We start from the raw sequence: 18,486 nt of genomic DNA on the forward strand, positions 1-18,486 counted from the left end.
AACAGAAATCTATTGTGTTTCAGAGTGAAACTACACTCTACTTAAATAGAAGTGATTTCACTATTTTATTAGTGTTTTGTGTGTCTAAAAGAGGAGATGGATTTCTAAAGGCATGAGCAGAGGAAACATATGTACAGCTCATGTGGGAATTTTTCATACACATATATATATATATGTATATTCAAATATATATATATATATAACTGTAGGTATTAGTGTTCCTGAACTTTCCAGTGTTGTAGGGGCAGTTCAGCTCTTCTCCATAATAATTTCATCTAGAGAACTTACAGTCCTCAATCCCTATAAAAGGAACAGAGAGAAGTTTAAAAGCTTAAAATCCAAATTAAGCTGGTAATAAAAAAAAACAATACAAGACAACTCACTTCTTTTACTGTTTGGCTCCGCCTCCTCCACGAATGCCAACGGCCTGGCTCATCTGGAGGAGGCTGGCCCCGGGGCGGTTGATGTTGGGGTGGGTGGGGGAGGCAGCAGGGGGCTGGCCTGGTCTGATGGGCTTGGCTGGAGGGAGGCGACATGAGAGGATGAGATTAGAGAAGCGTCACTGTGTAAAAGGTGCACCAAAGTGCAACGGAAGTGAGCAGATTGGAGCGTGGCGACTGAGCGAGGTACCGATCTGTGCGGAGTGTCCTCTGCGGGCCATGTTCTTGGCTCGGACCGCCTCTTTGATGCGGTCCACCTCCTGCTGGTAGCGTTTGCGGTCGCGCACGGCGTTCTCCTTGGCCTCCTTCAGGGCCGTCTCCAGGGTCTTCACCCGCTCCGCCGTGGCCCGAAGACGCTTCTCCAGCTTGGGCAGCTCACAGCGCAGGTCTGCATTATCCCGCACCAGCTACAGAGAGACAGAGAGAGAGAGACAGAGAGAGAGAGACAGAGAGAGAGAGACAGAGAGACAGACAGAGAGACAGAGAGAGAGAGAGAGAGAGAGAGAGAGAGAGAGAGAGAGAGAGAGAGGCGGAGAAGGCAGCATAAGAACTTATGAATACTCCATGGAATATAAAGAAAAAAGACTAAGGAGAACTGCCTTTTACAAGCTCTCACAAATAACTAACTTTATATACAGTACAGATGTGGTGTAAAAACAAGTGTGTGTGTGTGTGTGTGTGTGTGTGTGTGTGTGTGTGTGTGTGTGTGTGAGAATGTGTGTGTGTGTGTGTGTGAGAGTTAGTGTGTGTGTGAGTTAGTGTGTGTGAGAATGTGTGTGTGTGTGTGTGAGAATGTGTGTGTGAGTTAGTGTGTGTGTGTGTGTGTGAATGTGTGTGTGAGAATGTGTGTGTGTGAGAATGTGTGTGTGTGAGAATGTGTGTGTGTGAGAATGTGTGTGTGAGAATGTGTGTGTGTGTGAGAATGTGTGTGTGTGTGAGAATGTGTGTGTGAGTTAGTGTGTGTGTGTGTGTGAATGTGTGTGTGAGAATGTGTGTGTGTGAGAATGTGTGTGTGTGAGAATGTGTGTGTGTGAGAATGTGTGTGTGTGAGAATGTGTGTGTGAGTTAGTGTGTGTGTGAGTTAGTGTGTGTGTGTGTGTGAATGTGTGTGTGAGAATGTGTGTGTGTGAGAATGTGTGTGTGTGAGAATGTGTGTGTGTGAGAATGTGTGTGTGTGTGTGAGAATGTGTGTGTGTGAGAATGTGTGTGTGTGTGTGAGAATGTGTGTGTGTGAGAATGTGTGTGTGTGTGTGAGAATGTGTGTGTGTGAGAATGTGTGTGTGTGAGAGAATGTGTGTGTGTGTGTGTGTGTGAGAGAATGTGTGCCTGAGCGATGGTCTACCTGCTTGTGGACTTTGGTGAGCTGTTCCAGGTTGTTCTCCAGGAAGGAGATCTTCTGTTTCTGAGCTGCACTGCCACCAGTGTCGTCTGAGTCCATCTCAGCACTCTGCCCAATAAATAAACTCTCTGAATTTTACAAGGACAATTTAACAGCATCTCCTACATAAAAACCCCTCCAGAATAAGAAGCAAAAGAGACTTATTCAGTCAGTTATTCAGTCATGAACTAATTTTTTTTTTCCTGTACACTTTTAGCATAGTTAACAGACCATTATTGTTTATGTTTATTATTACACAATCTACAAAAAGGTATAAAACTGTTCAGTCAAACATAATTGCTATAAATATTAAGTCTGCATTAACATTCATTTAAACAGGAATACTACATTCTGTATGTGAGCCCCAGTGCTTTAGAGTTGAAGACATACACCTGCAGTCCTGTGGTGATTCAGGCCCAACACAGGAGGTAGGTCAGCACCTCTCATGAGATGAAGGGTTTGACCATACCGCATTATATCAGCTTAAAAATAACCAACACACTTGTTCAAATAAACTTTTTGACTACCTTTTTGACGCGGGTTGCCAGGTCCTGCACAAACAGTTTTCGTAGGTTATGGAGAGTCTGCAGTTCCTTAGCCTGGAAGGAACAGAGAAGAGTGAGTACACGCACGTGCGCACACACACACACACGTCCACAATGAGCTGAAGAGAGGTCACCCACCACGGTCTCCTCCAGGCCCTTCAGGTCCTGTCTGGCCTGCTCCCTTCTGTCCTGCATAACTCTATCATCACACAAGTCAAATACACACACACAGGCCAAGAAGTCAGGTCCTGCAAACTTCAAGAAACATCATTCTGCCTACTTCAAAGTATCAAAGTTCTCATCAAAAGCAATTAGTGGTGGGACTTTAACGCGTTAATTTCGATTAATTAATTACAGGAAAATTAACGCACTAAAAATATTAACGCATTTTAACGCATGAGACACTTTTGCACCGTGGAATGTTTCTCCGTGCACGAGTTCCAGACATACAGATTATATGGACGCACAATAAGATGAGCATGATGCAGATGACTGAAGAGGCTACGCTGGTGGATGGGAAATTTAAATATAAGAAACTTCCAGATGGAAGTACAAACAAAAATAGTGTTATTTGCACTTTATGTAGGAAGGAGTTCGCTTATCACAGGAGCACTTCCACCCTTCGTTACCACACCAACGCAAAACATGTTGGGGCTAACGCGCAGGTCAGTAATGATCACTTAGCCACTTAGCTGCTAATTGTATTCCTAGTACGATATGGTGAACAAACGTCCGTATTTTCCGGGACATGTCCGTATTTCACATCCTGTCCCGGGCGTCGCGGGTTTTTTTTAAGTGAGGAAATGTCCTGGGGTGAGTTTCCCAAAACGTTCTTAGCGCTAAGTACTTCGTAACCTCGTTCATACGTACGAGGTTAAGATGTACTTAGCGCTAAGAATGTTTTGGGAAACTCACCCCTGGTTTTTAAATTACCTTCATTGGACCATTAAGACTGGATTAAACTTTCGCGAGTGACCGTCGCGCGCGACTCTGCACGCGTTTATACGTGACGCGTCATATTATTTACAGTGTTGTTCGCTCTCTGTGGTCGAAGCTAAAGGCTTACAAGAAGCACTGCAAATTGTGTCAACTGATGCAAGTTAAGAACTGCCGTCCAGAAAGACAATGTCGAAGAAAATCCAGCAGCTGTATGATGAGGAAAGGGAAGTAAAACAGGTTATTGTGAAGAAACAAATGTGGCTCTGACTGGGGATCACTGGACCTCTGTTAGCAACAAGAATTATCTTGGTGTCTGTGACAGCTCATATTATAGATGATGAAGATCCAGTCATTTGCTTTGAGCATGCAGAAGACCACTTATAGGCACTATGGAGATCCCTGTGGCAGAGGCCTGGGAAATTAAAGAAAAATATACCATCTAAAATGGTATTAAAAAACATCTTCTGATTTACTTCAATTCTTCCAATATCCTGAGCAAAACTTCCAAAATTAAACAACATTTTTGGTCAAAATTTCCAGTGTTCTGAACTGTTTTTTGCACTCGTCTATTGGTCTATGTAGTAGACTGGTGGAAAAATAAACAAGATGTTGAAGTTTATGATTATGTTCATTGATTCATTCATCATTCAAACTTAAATTAATATTTCTCATGTTAAATACTGAAATGCGATTAAAATGCGATTAATTTCGATTAATTAATTACAAAGCTTCCGATTAATTCGATTAATTTTTTTGATCGCGTCCCACCCCTAAAAGCAATACAATACTTTCCTCAGAGACACGGAAGCTATATCAGACAAGAAGCAGGCAGTGTAGTGTGTCAGAGAGCACGTACGTCAGATCATGGAGCTTGCGGCTCTTATCCTGGTCCATGCTTCTGAGCTTCTCATGCTCCACCCTGAGACGCTCCTGTTCCAACATGATCTTCTGATTCTGACTGTATACACACATTGGAGAGAGAGAGGAAGAAAGAGTGCGTGTTGGCAGATTTGTACAGGATTGGTACAGAAGTGCCGTAATGTGTAGGGCAATAGTGTGTGTGTGTGCGCCGGTAATGTGTAGGGCAGTAGTGTGTGTGTGTGCGCCGGTAATGTGTAGGGCAGTAGTGTGTGTGTGCGCCGGTAATGTGTAGGGCAGTAGTGTGTGTGTGCGCCGGTAATGTGTAGGGCAGTAGTGTGTGTGTGCGCCGGTAATGTGTAGGGCAGTAGTGTGTGTGTGTGTGCGCCGGTAATGTGTAGGGCAGTAGTGTGTGTGTGCGCGCCGGTAATGTGTAGGGCAGTAGTGTGTGTGTGCGCGCCGGTAATGTGTAGGGCAGTAGTGTGTGTGTGCGCGCCGGTAATGTGTAGGGCAGTAGTGTGTGTGCGCGCCGGTAATGTGTAGGGCAGTAGTGTGTGTGTGCCGGTAATGTGTAGGGCAGTAGTGTGTGTGCGCCGGTTATGTGTAGGGCAGTAGTGTGTGTGTGTGCTGGTAATGTGTAGGGCAGTAGTGTGTGTGTGTGTGCTGGTAATGTGTAGGGCAGTAGTGTGTGTGCTGGTAATGTGTAGGGCAGTAGTGTGTGTGTGTGTGTGTGTGTGCTGGTAATGTGTAGGGCAGTAGTGTGTGTGCTGGTAATGTGTAGGGCAGTAGTGTGTGTGCTGGTAATGTGTAGGGCAGTAGTGTGTGTGTGTGTGTGTGTGCTGGTAATGTGTAGGGCAGTAGTGTGTGTGCTGGTAATGTGTAGGGCAGTAGTGTGTGTGTGTGTGTGTGCTGGTAATGTGTAGGGCAGTAGTGTGTGTGTGTGTGCTGGTAATGTGTAGGGCAGTAGTGTGTGTGCTGGTAATGTGTAGGGCAGTAGTGTGTGTGTGCCGGTAATGTGTAGGGCAGTAGTGTGTGTGCTGGTAATGTGTAGGGCAGTAGTGTGTGTGTGCTGGTAATGTGTAGGGCAGTAGTGTGTGTGTGTCGTACTCCTGCAGATCAGTGATGGTTTTCTCCTTGTTTTCCAGCTCATCCCTCAGGCTGCTCAGCTGCTTCTGGTGAGCTTCCCTGTGATTCTGAATCTGCTGCTCCACTGCAGCCTACACACACACACACACACACACACACACACACACACACACACACACACAGATCAAGGACTGCTATCATTAGAAAACATTTTACTTTAAACCACATATGTCAAGAGTAATACAAACACACAAAAACCAAAAGTGACCTTTGCTGTATTAATCCCATTAACAAGAACTGCACATATCTGGCATTATGGCAGGACCCTCATTCCAAAAATGTTTGCATCCAGTACACACACAGCAAATGCACACAGTAAAGACAAGACTCTCTTATACAACAACATTCAGGGTGCATCTCCTGAAATTTGGTGCAAGTAGCACAAAAATGGCTAAGCAGCAACGAAAGCTAAATGGGGCGTGATCAGTAAAATGGGGCGTGATCAATAAAATGGGGCGTGATCAATAAAATGGGGTGTGATCAATAAACTCTCCCAGCTGCTCCCCGTTCATCAGCACAGGCTCACGTCTGGAGAAGGCAAACATCTGCCTCCCACTATGAAACATCATGGTGAACGCATCCTGATGAAGACAGCCACCTCCAGGGAGTCATGCCCAGCCCCCTGGTACTGTTAAGGTCTTCACCAGCTTTTCTTCTTGAAGAAAGGCCCAGTATCTATCTCAGTACACAAAGTACAGGACGTGTAATGTGTCTAAAGGACAGGTGTTCTTAGGCCAGAGCCATGATACGCCAGTTTAGGCTACACACCATTTTCACAATTTCATTATTTACATTGTCCTGTTTTCCTCCCAGTTTAATAGCTATGCCATCTTCCACCGTCACGGTGATGGTGGGCGGCACTGGGTGTGCTGAACACACGCTGCCCCCAAAACATGTGGTGCAACATCTATCAAACTGCTGCCTGTGCTGTGACAGAGGGCAGCTCAATGCAGTTGTAGGAAGCATCAGGGGGCGGAGCAATGGCATCTTGGGGTGGAGTAATGGCATCTTGGGGCGGGGTAATGGCATCCCACCCACCCAGACAGCAGCACCAATCTGATCCCTTTGACTCCAGGCCACAGGTGTCTTGTCATCACTTAGGCTTAGACCAGTGAACACACAATTTTTTTTCATCACACAATATTTATCCATGATGCACAACACAAGCATGGTGTAATGCTTGTTAGCAGTGCTATGAAAAGGCATACCTTGACCTCATTTGCTGTCTGAATTTCATTCTCTTTCTCCATAGCATGAACTTTCTCTGTAAAAGATCATAGGCAAGTCAGAAAACCAGTATACTGCATACATCTTATTACCACATGTATCTAAACACGCAAAACTCCAGACTGAGGTGTCCATCTATGCAATTTGGACCGACTACAATCTAGAACTGGGGATCAAATAGCTCTCTCTTTCCCTCTCCAAAGGCAGGTTATAAATATTTCACCAGAGAACTACAACTTAAGGCAGGTGTGAGTTTGAGAGTAGAGGCGTGTGTACCCTGAGCACTGAGCTTCACCAGTTCCTCATTAAGGGAGTCGACGTTCTCCTCCAACTGCCTCTTCTTCTGCTCCACGTTCTGAAGGTACTCCGTCAGAGACTTGATCTTTGCCTCGTGCTGAAAAACACAAAGGAAAAAAATAATAATTACATGCAGATTTTAAAACACATCCTTCTCAATGACCAAAACATGTCAGACCGTCCTAGAGGAGAAACACTTCACACAATCCTCTCACTGCCTCCGTCACAGGGCAGACGGCGGTTTCTCGGGGGCGTGCGGGTCTTGCGTCAGGTACCTGGGAGATGCGGAGTTGGCAGGCCGCCAGCTCCTTCTCGTTCTCGTCCATCTTCTTGTTGCTGTCGGCCTGAGCCAGCTCCAGCTGCTTGCTGCGCTTCACCAGGGTCTTCACCTCCGACTTCATCTTACTGATGTAGAGCCGGGCCACGGTGAACTCCTCGTCGATCAGACCGCTGCCCTCGTGCTGCTGAGAGGCACGGCAGGACGGAGGAGGGAGAAAAGGAGAGACAAAATGCAGATTAAAATAAGGAATGAAGGTTGCGTGGCAGTATGGGCGTAGATGACGCTCTGGCAGGGTTAGCGGGGCTGCGCGGCCTCTCACCTTGATGTCATTGCTGCCCACGGCGATGCCGATCTCCGTCAGGTCCTTCAGCAGTGAGGACATCATCTCGGTGACTCTCTTCTTCTGGTGGTTGGTCATCTCCTTCAGCTTCTGCAGCTCAGAGTCCAAGGAGGCCAGAACACTCTGCAACAGCACAAACAGACCGAGCTCATTTCGGCCGCCTTTGGACCAGAGGAGGACCCTTGTGTCTTGTATATATTTAAAAGAGAACTAATTAATGCCTTCATACCGACTTCTGGCTGAGCTCGTCACTAAGGGACTCGAACTCCTTGGTCTTGTCCTCCACCTCCTGGCTCTTCTGGTCGTAGTTGACGGCGAGCTCCTCCAGAGCCTGCAGCACCTCCTTCACCTCCTCCTTGGAGGCCTCGTTCTCCAGCTGCAGGCGGGTCAGCTCCGCCTGCAGGTTATCGTGGTCCCGCCGCGAAGAGGCCAGCAGCTACAGCACACACACACACACACACACACGCACGCACATTAGTACACACACGTGGCCAGAGCTCAATCTGGAGCAATGCTAGAACTCCAAGCAGAACAGGAAATAACAGCAGAGGAGCATCAGGTAGACAGGAGTTGTGTGAGAGAGGGTGTGGGGCTCTCACCTCTTCCTGGTCCAACATCTGCTGTTTGAGCTTCTCAGCCAATTGAGACTGCTGGTTAATCTCGTCATCCTGCACAGAGGGAGAGAGCGGGAGAGAACACGGCCGACAGTGAGGAGACGCGAGACGACAATCACACAAACGTCATGCCGCGTTGACGGCTCGCAGTGGTCAGCCACGTGTGACGGCTCAGGCGGCCTGCGTCACCTTGTCGTCCAGCTGCTTGTAGAGCTTGGCCAGCTCTGCCTCGCACTTCTCTCTCTCGGTGTCGGTCAGACGCACCCCAGGGATGTTTGGGGTGGAGGCAATCTTATCGTTATTCACCGTGTTGTCCAGAGCCAAAACCTCGGCGTTGGCCTTCTCCTTATCGAACTGCTCTTCAATCGGCACGCTCTCACCTACAACCAGGCAGGTACACGCGTGAGGGGAGTAAAGGGGAGTATTTCTCATGATGGGGAGGTGTAGCTGGCTGGCGGGTGTAGCTGGTGTACGCGCGTACCGTTCCTCCAGCGGTTGAGCTCGTTCTCCAGCCACGTGATGGTGTTGCGGAGGGTCTTGTTCTTCTCCTTCTCCTTCTCATATTTCTTCTTCCACTGTTCTGCCGTTAGCTCCACATTCACACACACAGTGTTCTTAATGGTCTTCGCTCTGTGGACAGCGTAGTGCGCACACACACACACACACACACACACACAATAATCAGATATTAATAGTTATGAAATGCTCCAACGATATTGGTGCGGAGGTCTCGGTGTACTTATGAAGCGCGTGTGTCCGCGCTCACCTCTGTCCAAACAGGAGTGTGGATTTGGTCTCGGCCTCGTTGAACGAGGAAGGCGAGCAGCAGATGACGATGGTGGTCCTGCAGTTCCCGCCCAGAGAGTCCTGCAGGATCCTGGTCATCTTACTGTCCCTGTAGGGGACATACGTCTGCCACGCGGGACAGGGATGGACGCATTACACTGGGGACCGGCCGGCTTCACCATGATGCCCAGAGAGAAACACGGGGAGGTGGGATGAACGTACCGTCCCTTCAGCCAGTGCGGAGATGACGTTACCCAGAGCAGAGAGGGACTTGTTGATGTTTTTGGCTTCGTCCAACACGGCTCCTTCTGCTCCGGTCTTGCTGACCTATTCATGCGCGTGCACACATCAATGATGAACAGAGCAGTCCGAGTGAGAGCAAAGACGACAGAAAGAAAGCAAACGACAGGAGAGACGTGAGGAGCGTGTTACCTTCTCACTCCCAGCCAGGTCCACCAGATAGAGCTTCCCGCTAAGCTTCTGTTCAGTTTGTGTGTTCTCCTGCTTCACATTAATCAGGAAGATGCTATGACTCCTAGAGCTGTGCTCATTCATGTCTGACACACACACACACACACACACACACACACACATATAGCCATGTACTGTTTCACAAATCTAAGCTGCTATTTAATGGTTTATCATGTATAACACGGAAGAACCTAATTTCGCCCCTCTCTCCAACCTTTTTCATTTGTAGTCAGTTCTGACTTTCTGCAGGTCTTTCCTCTTATATGACAGGAAGGGCACTTGGCAGATGCTCAGTGTAACAGACACCTGTGTTGTCAGCATTAATAGGAGATCCTAGGTAGCCTTCCTAGCCTGAGTATGACCCATCATCTGTCATGCACCACTGGCCCTGGATGGCTATGACGCCCTGAACAACTTGCAGTTAAATATTCTGCTCAAGGGGACACGGGCCTGCGTCAGGAAGGACAGTTACGTTGACAGCCGCAACACTGCACTCATAGCAACACCTCCTGGGACTCGCAGCTGTCCAGTGACCAAAACAGCTGGATAATCTGCTTCCTTTTTACTAACCTACAGCACTACCACAACCACAGAATTTAAGAAAATTATTACAGCCTTTTCAAATAATTAGCTGCTTTCACATAAAATAAAGCTTTGTGTGTGACCTTTCCCCAAAGTTGTGTGCAAGTAACCCCCGGAATGCTTGGTCTCCTCTAAACGCAAACAGGTTGCAGCTGAACGGGGCTGTATTTGTGCACACATCCGAGTGCGTGAGCGTACTTGTAACAGCCACATGTCTGTTGGATTTCCCTTCATCGATGGTGTCCATTACTTCTTCTGGGCTACACACAAAGCGCTCGGTGCAACCCTGGGGTGGGGCAGGGGGAAGAACGCAAGAAGCCAGTGAGTTTCTATTATGAATGCAGCCAACACAGCAACCACCAACCCATTCAACATTAGCCATAATTCACCTTGACATATGGGACCCTGTTCTTGTCTTCATGCACAGAGAGGTTAGTCTTAGACACTGCAAGAGAGTCAGAGTTGCTGAGTTAACTTATTCCAATCAGATGGCCGTCCATGTTTCTGCCTTAATACAAAATGGCTTTTAGCAAGTACATTTCACTGGTCGGCGCTTGATAGGACTGCTCTAAAGCAGTGATCATGAACCACGCAAAAGAAATAAAAACATCAATGCGAACTCTGCACTTTATTGGTAGGCTATATGAACAGCAAGTGAATGTAGACTGATTACTGAACAGTATTCAAATCACATGCAGTTTCACACTTACCATCCAGCAAGTCTCTGATTTTATCCAAATAAATCTCAAAATATGACACCTGTCAACGAAAAAACAACCGTCAGCTTATAATCACTGTGATGCGAGTCAGACATAGCAGGAAATCTTAAGACACACATTACTGTGCACAGAGCAACAACTACCTCTTAATTACCCGAATACATTATTCATATCAGTAGCAGATATAGATAATTAATATGTACAGATTAAGAGCATAATTTCACTGCTAAACATATCAAAGTGAAATTGTAATATAAGGGGAACACAATTGTTCCCCTTAAAACAGCTATATTGACACAGATGAAGCCATACACTCACCTAAAATAATAATACACATGAAAATCCACAGTGAGAAGTAGCTGTTGAAAAGGCATGAACTAAAGAGGTTACGCATGTACAGCAGGAACCCTAGTTCACTTTATACCTTGATATGGAATTCCAGGTTTTCATCCATTGAGTAAATGTAGTTAAATATGTCCTGTACAATGCGTGGAATAATTCCCATCCCATCCGGGTCGTGCAGATTACCCTGGAAACATAACCCAGACAAAATGTGCCAAAGTACTTTGTTAAATATTGAGCATTAACAAATTGTGTTCTTCTATAACATGGAAAAGCATTTTACCTCCATAGTGTGTGTTTTGCCAGATGAGGTCTGCCCATAGGCAAATATTGTACCGTTATAACCCTCAAGCACATCTGGGGGAGGGGAGATTTTCTATTAATTGCCAATTAATAATATGTAATTGATTCAAATGGTTTTGATGCTATGCATGACTCCATTTCCACCACGGGCCTTTGAGCTAATGACTGAAATAGTGGTGGCAGATCTCACCTTTAACGATCTCTTGAGCACACGCTTTATACACCTGCTCCTGAGACGTGCTGGACTGGAAGACACGGTCAAACGCGTACGGCTTTCCCTGGAAGAGATGAAGAGCAACACTGGGTGACACACGCACCATGACAGACGTGATGGACGTGGTGTAGGCGCGAGAGTCGTGAAGCAGGATGCATGTCAGCATTGTAGAACGTGTGTGGAAAACATATGAACATGCTAACACACCTCAGCATCACCCAGATGTGCCGAAGCATGTGTCAGACATGTCCAGAGCAACTTACAATCTCAATGATGTTAGAAGTAGGAATGCAAATGTAATGTTAGGAGTCTTGCCAAAGTATTCTTACTGCTTTCTTACTATATATTATTACTATTGTTAACCACTGGAGGCAGAAAACAGAAACAAAAACAGAAGTCTAGCTTCTCAGCAACACCTTAATTTGCAGTATATAAATAATAATAACAAATTATCAGGTTGGCCTTAAGCTTAAAATGTTAAAGCTTGATAAATATTTAGTGGTCTAAATGGAACATTTGGACATTAGACATTTTCTTTAATTATCGTATTTATTTTAATATGAGATCATTTTCAGCTTTGTTGCCAATTGTGACCTACTGCCTTTTAATTTTTCCCTAACTATTATTAAAAGCATGACCTATGCAATAGTGTGTTCGCTGTGTACGTTTCACTAGATAATACACTGCTGGCTGTACCAGCTACCCGAGAGAGGGCTTAGAATCTAGGTAGAACAAGGTAACTTGCACTGCTGTCTGTCTAACATAAATGAAAATAAATCTCGCTTTATACATATGGGGCTTTTGGGGAAATTTTCCCGATTGCACCAAACTTGTACTGACCTTGCACCAAACTTGTACTAAACTGTCACAAACCTTTTGTTATTTTTATACTATTAATGTTGTCTTTTAATACCACTCACTCTGCATGTCTTGAGGTATCCTTGGATAATTGAGAAATATTTCCAAATTTCAAAGATTTTTCAGTTTATTGGGCTATTTTTCCACTGTATTACGAATAATGGCTTTGCTTCAGGAGTCGTACTAACAAATTTCAAACATGCAATAGTTCAATGGCTAATTGAAAAATACAACCTAGATGCTTCAGTTTTTCAAATTACGGAAGAATTTCAAAAACGTTCACAGTGCCTCTTTCTTGTGGAGTCCACCATGGTTCAGTTATCAGGCCTATCCTAGATTCTTTTTATATGGTACCACTATGGACCAATCTTACAAAATATGGCATGTATTTTCATTATGTATGACAATTTTATTTTAAAAATATTTATCTAAAGTTATTACTGAAACGCCTTAAGTAAATACTAAATTTGGATTGCCTTAAACCTTTTAAACTGAAAAGAAAACAAAACCTTATTCCTTGCCCCAGGAGGTCGTGTGATACCCAAAGGAGAGATCTGTGTGTTCTGCAAGCTTTTGGAAGACTGACTGTAAAAAGAAAATAGTGGACAATGGTTTTAAACTGAAAAAAAAATTGAACAACCAAACTAGGTAATTATAGTTTTTTTAAACTAAAGCTTTATCCAAGGTTGAGTCCTTTCTATCTTTTAATAATTTTGAGAGGGTTATACACGCTTTTGTGTCATCCTGACGTTACTACTGTAATGCCCTTTATGTCAGGATTAGTTTACAGTTGGCCCAGAATGCTGCAGTACTTATTTTAACAGGAAGTCGCAAGCATAAACATATTTCTCCAATAATGGCTTCTTTTCACTAAAATGCTTCTGTGCATTTTAGGATTAAATTCAAGGTTTTATTATTTCCTTATAAATCCTTGAATGGCCAAGCTCCAACCTTTCTCTCTGATCGATTAACTCCATACATGCCATCCAGGACACTCAGATGCGCAGACTTTCCCCTGCTGGTTGTTCAACCGCATTATCAGCCAACCAACTCTGGAATGAGTTTCCTTTACATGTTTGAATAGCCACATACAGTATCTGTTTTTAAATCTTGTCTTCGAAACTCACTTTGATCATTTGGCGTTTAACTCAGTATGGGAGCAGCTCTTCTTTAATTACTACGATTTATAAATGTATGAATTACTTTAAACTGTGGTGTGAACTGAACCATGCCTGCTATGTACTGTTATACCCCTAGCATTCACCATCATGCATAAAGACACTTTTGATACTACACCACCCAAATCTGATTCTATTATGAAGAACTGAAAACAAACCCAAAACAAGAACTAAAAAAGTTAGTTACAAACAACTCAAACAAAACTAAACTCAATTGTGAAAAAAATGAATAAATCGTGCAAAGTTGATCTGTTCTTGTATGCATGTGTGGAGCCATTTTAAATGACGATGATTAATAGAGACCTAAAGCATGTTAGACAGCATGTGTCTTTTATACTGGAACATAAGATGATGTTTCTTAACTGCTTAGACCTGCACATCAGAAAGCACTTGTGTCAAGCAGCAAGGAGAATACTAGTTTTAAAATGAGATTTAAATACACAATACCACACTAAAATTTAGCTAACCTAAGGCTCTAGCCAATGTTCATGCTGATATCCATGTCCTCCACAAGCACAGGTGTGAAGAATACATAGACATGTTGTTTTGGCTCCTGCCACCGTGCCAGTATTTCCTACATCTCACATTCACTTCACTGGATGTGTGTACGCAGACTACGAAAATATTGGTTGGTGTTCGACCATGATAAAGTGTCTCCTCCAGTGGCAGTTAGAGGTGGTCATGCAAGCACATAAGCCTCAGCACCCTGAGCTGAATGTGTAGCCCATGCACCAGCAGTGGCTCAGGTACTGACTGCCATTAACTAAAGGGCCAACCTTGTTTGACCAGCTACCAGCTGCCTCTCCAGCCCAGCCTAGCCCAGCCCAGCCAGGCCCGCCCACACACCACACACACACACACACTGCTGGGAAACAAAAGGGGTGGCTGTAACTTGTCAGTGGGTTTAGGAAGTATGACAAGAAAAGGACAAAGACATAAACTCATATATAAACCTAACACAAATCTAAGAAAAAGAACCAACCAAAATCTGTAAAAAGAGTGACAGAACAGACATATTAACTGAATAGTCTTATTGCGAACATGGGACGTTTGTGGGTTTATGGTACTCTAGGTTTGGATGTTACATGACAGAATTAGCTTGCAATGTTGGCAGAATGGTACTGAGAACAGAAGATTAGATGCACTACAGACCTGGTGAATACTCTTCTTTTCCATAATAGTAGCAGCAAGCAACAAGTATATAATTTACTATTTATTAATAGTAATATTTCTAACTATTGACAGTAAGCAACTAGTAAAAGAGGTTATGTTGGTAAAATCTGCACTGATGAAAGTTTGCTTGGAGAAGCTGAATGGGCCTCATCAAATAACACCCTATCCAAGCAACTCCACCCCCATTCATTTAATAGATCTGAATACACAGACTGTAAAATAAAACTGACTTTGTTAAGTCAACACTCAACAAGACGGGTCATGCTCTTTCAGCCTATGTAAGAATATCACCGGTCCTGCAGAGCTACCCTTAGGTAGCAATTCAAGTTCCAGCCCTAAACTACAATGACTTGCTGCAGTATGCATGTCTCTTCAATAAATGTTCCTTAATTTGCCAGATTCAACCATGGACCAGGGGCTGAAACCAAACTAGAGGAAAGCTCTTGAGCAACAGCAGTGAAAATACTACATGAATGAGAATATAAGATATTTTTTCAATGAAACAATATAAACATACCTTAACATTAAAATCTAATAAAATAAAAGTTAAAGCAGCTAAATTAAAGTGGCAACTTCATAAAAATTTTAAATGTATAACCTAGCAACGCTGTTACACAAACAACAAGAAGCACTTTATATGGTACATCATTAGGCATCATATACGTAAATTAATTAATTGTACAATACAGGGATTTTATTTTTCTGTCATGTGAAGTGGGAAACGACACCTAATTGCGAATATACTCCCACACACAACGTCTTGATGACAAGCACTTTATATTGGTTTTCTTAACAACGACAACACGTTATTAACGTGATTAAGTTACATGTTATTACGTGTAAACGTTGACTAAATAAATAAATAAGCCAACAGGATTATTTATTTATCGCATTGGCGTATTCTTGTTTGGCTACGAACACGTTACAGCAGGGAAATGAAGGCTGCCGTCACCTGACCGAACCAGCTGGGTCAGCCAACTAACTTACCGCTTCTACCAGCGGTGACCAAGTTAAACTGCAGAACCAGGCGAGCGGGTCGAGGACTGAGAAGCTGAATTTGTGGCAGTTAAACACATTATTAACACGAATAAAGACAGACATGTTCCCTCAGCCCTGCGTGACTGAAGCAGGCCGAGTCATCACGACGGAGAGCCGCGGCCGTGATACTGACAACAGTCATAACTAAAGGACCGAGATACGGAACCAAACACACAGCTTCGTGTCACCGTTTAAAGTGTTTTATCTAGACGGACGTGTTCGGGTCGTGTCGTGTTTGGGCCGTGTGTCCTCCCCCCCCCCCACCGAGTCTCGTTATCGTGTGTTTGGGTCTGTGAGGCTGAACACTGAATCATGAGAGCCCGAGTGAAAAGGCCCGGTTCGCTGCGGCTAGCGGGGTGGCTAACGGACCGCGGCTAGACGTTAGCTACCTCGCAGTTTATTAAATTCGACAATGAGGGGAAAAAATAAAGTCTGTCAGCCCTCACGGAGGACACTTTTATCCGGTAAACGTCGTTAGGAGCGCGGTGAAGGCCCGCGGGGCTGAGGCGACGGTCGTGGGGGGGAAGATGCTAACGCTAGTGCGCTAGCTGAGGTGGACTTACATAAGGACACCGGCCCGCCCGCCCGCAGCTCAACTGTATCCCGCGTACAACCACACAGACGGACCCTCCACTCACCCCGACAATCACACTGTCCTCCGCTTGAAACTTGGGGATGTATTTGTCCCCCCTCATCACCTCGGAGCCGTTGAGCGGCCTGAAACGGCACATCACTTTGATGGTGCACTCCGCCGGGTCCGCCATCTTAACCCCCGAGACCTGGGACGGGGTGTCGCAACGCTGCCGAGGATCCTGCTCCGGGAGGCCGCGCCCCTCGACGCCGCGGGTTATTTGTACGATTTCAGAACAAGCAGCAGGGGTGTCGAGCTCGGTTTCCGTTCACTGTGGCCCTAAACGCGAAGCCATAGCGGGGCACCCACGACTGCGCTAACACGTCCGACCCTCGCCGTTCGCTCGTCGGCGGGGCGCGGATGCTGCTGGGTGACGTCACCGCTGCCTCCCCAGGCGCTGGTCTGGTTCGGACTCCAAGCCCAGTTACACACTCCACACTTCCCCTTAGTGGCCACATTTTCTACTTACGTTAGCTAGTTTTTTTTGTTAGCTGCACATGAAATGTAAAAAAAGGGGGCCACTGTCGTTGCACTACACTACATATTATTATTCATTTCCTTTCAAATTATGGCATTTCCTGTGCTTTCATTGGAATTGCAATAGCCCTCGTCTACTAACATGATGTCCTGGGTGGATGTCAATTTAACGGGGAGAATTTTCAATAAATTTAGAGGTCTAAAGCAGAAAACTGCAGCATGTACGTGCTGCCAACTCTAGCCCAATTGGAGAATTCTGGACAATTGCAGAAATTTTTTTATAATCTTGTTTTGTAATGGATCATTACACTGGATTTATTATCAAGGTTCGTAGTAGCATACACCTTACATGAAATATAGGCTACACGATTACCTTATATGATAGATACATGTTAACTTATTTTCATGCAAAACCTTCAATATCATATTGTCATTGCAAAACCCCAAATTAATTAATTCAGGAGCAGAGACATGTGAAAAGGCTAACCTTTATTACAGTGGGGGGAAAAAGTAGTCCAATTGTGCAAGTTCTCCCACTTAAAAGTAGTCCAATTGTGCAAGTTCTCCCACTTAAAAAGATGAGGCCTGTTATTGACATCACAGGTAGACCTCAACTATGAGAGACAAAATGAGGGGGAAAAAATCAGAAAATCACATTGTCTGATTTTAAGTATTTATTTGCCAATTATGGTGGGAAAAAGTATTTGGTCAACAACAAAAGTTACTTTGTTATATATCTTTTGTTGATGTTTTCTGCAAGTTTTCACATGGTTGGCATACGCTGTTGATGGTATGTTGATCCATTCCTCCATACAGATCTCCACTAGAGCAGTGATATTATGGGGCTGTCGGCGAGCTACACAGACTATCAACTAGGAGTTTTCTATGAGATCTGGAGACTGACTAGGCCAGGACCTTGAAATGCTTCTTATATTGTATATTTGTATTGCACTCAATATCACAATACATGGCCCCATTCATTCTTTCATGTACACGGACCAGTCGTCCTGGTCCCTTTGCAGAGAAACAGCCCCAAAGCATGATGTTGCCACCCCCATGCTTGACAGTTGGTATGGTGTTCTTTGGATGCAACTCAGCATTCACTGTCCTCCAAACACGACGAGTTGTGTTTTTACCAAATAGTTCTACTTTGGTTTCATCTGACCATATGACATTCTCCCAATACTCTTCTGCAACATCCAAATGCTCTCTAGCAAACTTCAGACGGGCCCGGATATGTACTGGCTTACGCAGGGGGACACGTCTGGCACTGCAGGATCTGAGTCCGTGGCGACGTAGTGTGTTACTGATGGTAGCCTTTGTAACGTTGGTCCCAGCTTTCTGCAGGTCATTCACTAGGTCCCCCTGTGTGGTTCTGGGATTTTTGCTCACCATTCTTGTGATCATTTTGACCCCACGGGCTGAGATCTTGCGTGGAGCCCCTGATCGAGGAAGATTATCAGTGGTCTTATAGGACTTCCATTTTCTAATTATTGTTCCCACAGTTGATTTCTTCACACCAAGCTGCTTGCCTATTGCAGATTGCAGATTTAGTCTTCCCAGCCTGGTGGCCTGGTGCAGATTTACAATTTTGTTTCTGGTGTCCTTCAACAGCTTTTTTGGTCTTCATCATAGTGGAGTTTGGAGTGT

The 18,486-nt window shown here is 44.8% G+C and overlaps 1 protein-coding gene across 4 annotated transcripts; it reads right to left on the reverse strand.

Annotated features, from left to right (window-relative positions):
• Positions 1 to 12: 12 nt before the first annotated feature.
• On the reverse strand, positions 13 to 16,757 carry kif5bb (kinesin family member 5B, b). 4 transcript variants are annotated; one of them, XM_076999597.1, is made up of 26 exons: positions 16,367 to 16,756; positions 11,458 to 11,545; positions 11,248 to 11,321; positions 11,047 to 11,151; positions 10,614 to 10,662; positions 10,293 to 10,348; positions 10,102 to 10,189; positions 9,283 to 9,407; positions 9,073 to 9,177; positions 8,831 to 8,976; positions 8,546 to 8,694; positions 8,254 to 8,444; positions 8,050 to 8,118; positions 7,680 to 7,886; positions 7,430 to 7,573; positions 7,106 to 7,291; positions 6,810 to 6,927; positions 6,515 to 6,570; positions 5,268 to 5,377; positions 4,159 to 4,260; positions 2,502 to 2,562; positions 2,346 to 2,417; positions 1,783 to 1,887; positions 631 to 847; positions 384 to 519; positions 13 to 300 (listed from the first exon to the last, which is right to left on the reverse strand). In XM_076999597.1, the coding sequence occupies exons 1-25, from the start codon at positions 16,490 to 16,492 to the stop codon at positions 389 to 391; spliced, it is 2,880 nt and encodes a 959-aa protein (XP_076855712.1). In that variant the 5' UTR covers positions 16,493 to 16,756; the 3' UTR covers positions 13 to 300; positions 384 to 388. The 4 variants fall into 4 exon arrangements, with proteins under 4 accessions (XP_076855712.1, XP_076855711.1, XP_076855710.1 ...); XM_076999596.1 differs by having other exon boundaries at positions 7,106 to 7,294; XM_076999595.1 differs by having other exon boundaries at positions 2,346 to 2,562; positions 16,367 to 16,757.
• Positions 16,758 to 18,486: the final 1,729 nt, after the last annotated feature.

This window comes from Brachyhypopomus gauderio, chromosome 3, assembly GCF_052324685.1.
Source record: "Brachyhypopomus gauderio isolate BG-103 chromosome 3, BGAUD_0.2, whole genome shotgun sequence".
Lineage (NCBI taxonomy): Eukaryota > Metazoa > Chordata > Actinopteri > Gymnotiformes > Hypopomidae > Brachyhypopomus > Brachyhypopomus gauderio.

Bases quoted from the DNA above. Each gene is read 5' to 3' on its own strand.
- kif5bb (XM_076999594.1), bottom strand. From the start codon at position 16,492: ATGGCGGACCCGGCGGAGTGCACCATCAAAGTGATGTGCCGTTTCAGG. The intron at 9,178-9,282 runs GTAACACGCTCC...GCGCATGAATAG, and splicing joins ACCTGGCTGGGAGTGAGAAG to GTCAGCAAGACCGGAGCAGA. The intron at 5,378-6,514 runs GTATGCCTTTTC...GTGTGTGTGTAG, and splicing joins AGACAGCAAATGAGGTCAAG to GCTGCAGTGGAGCAGCAGAT.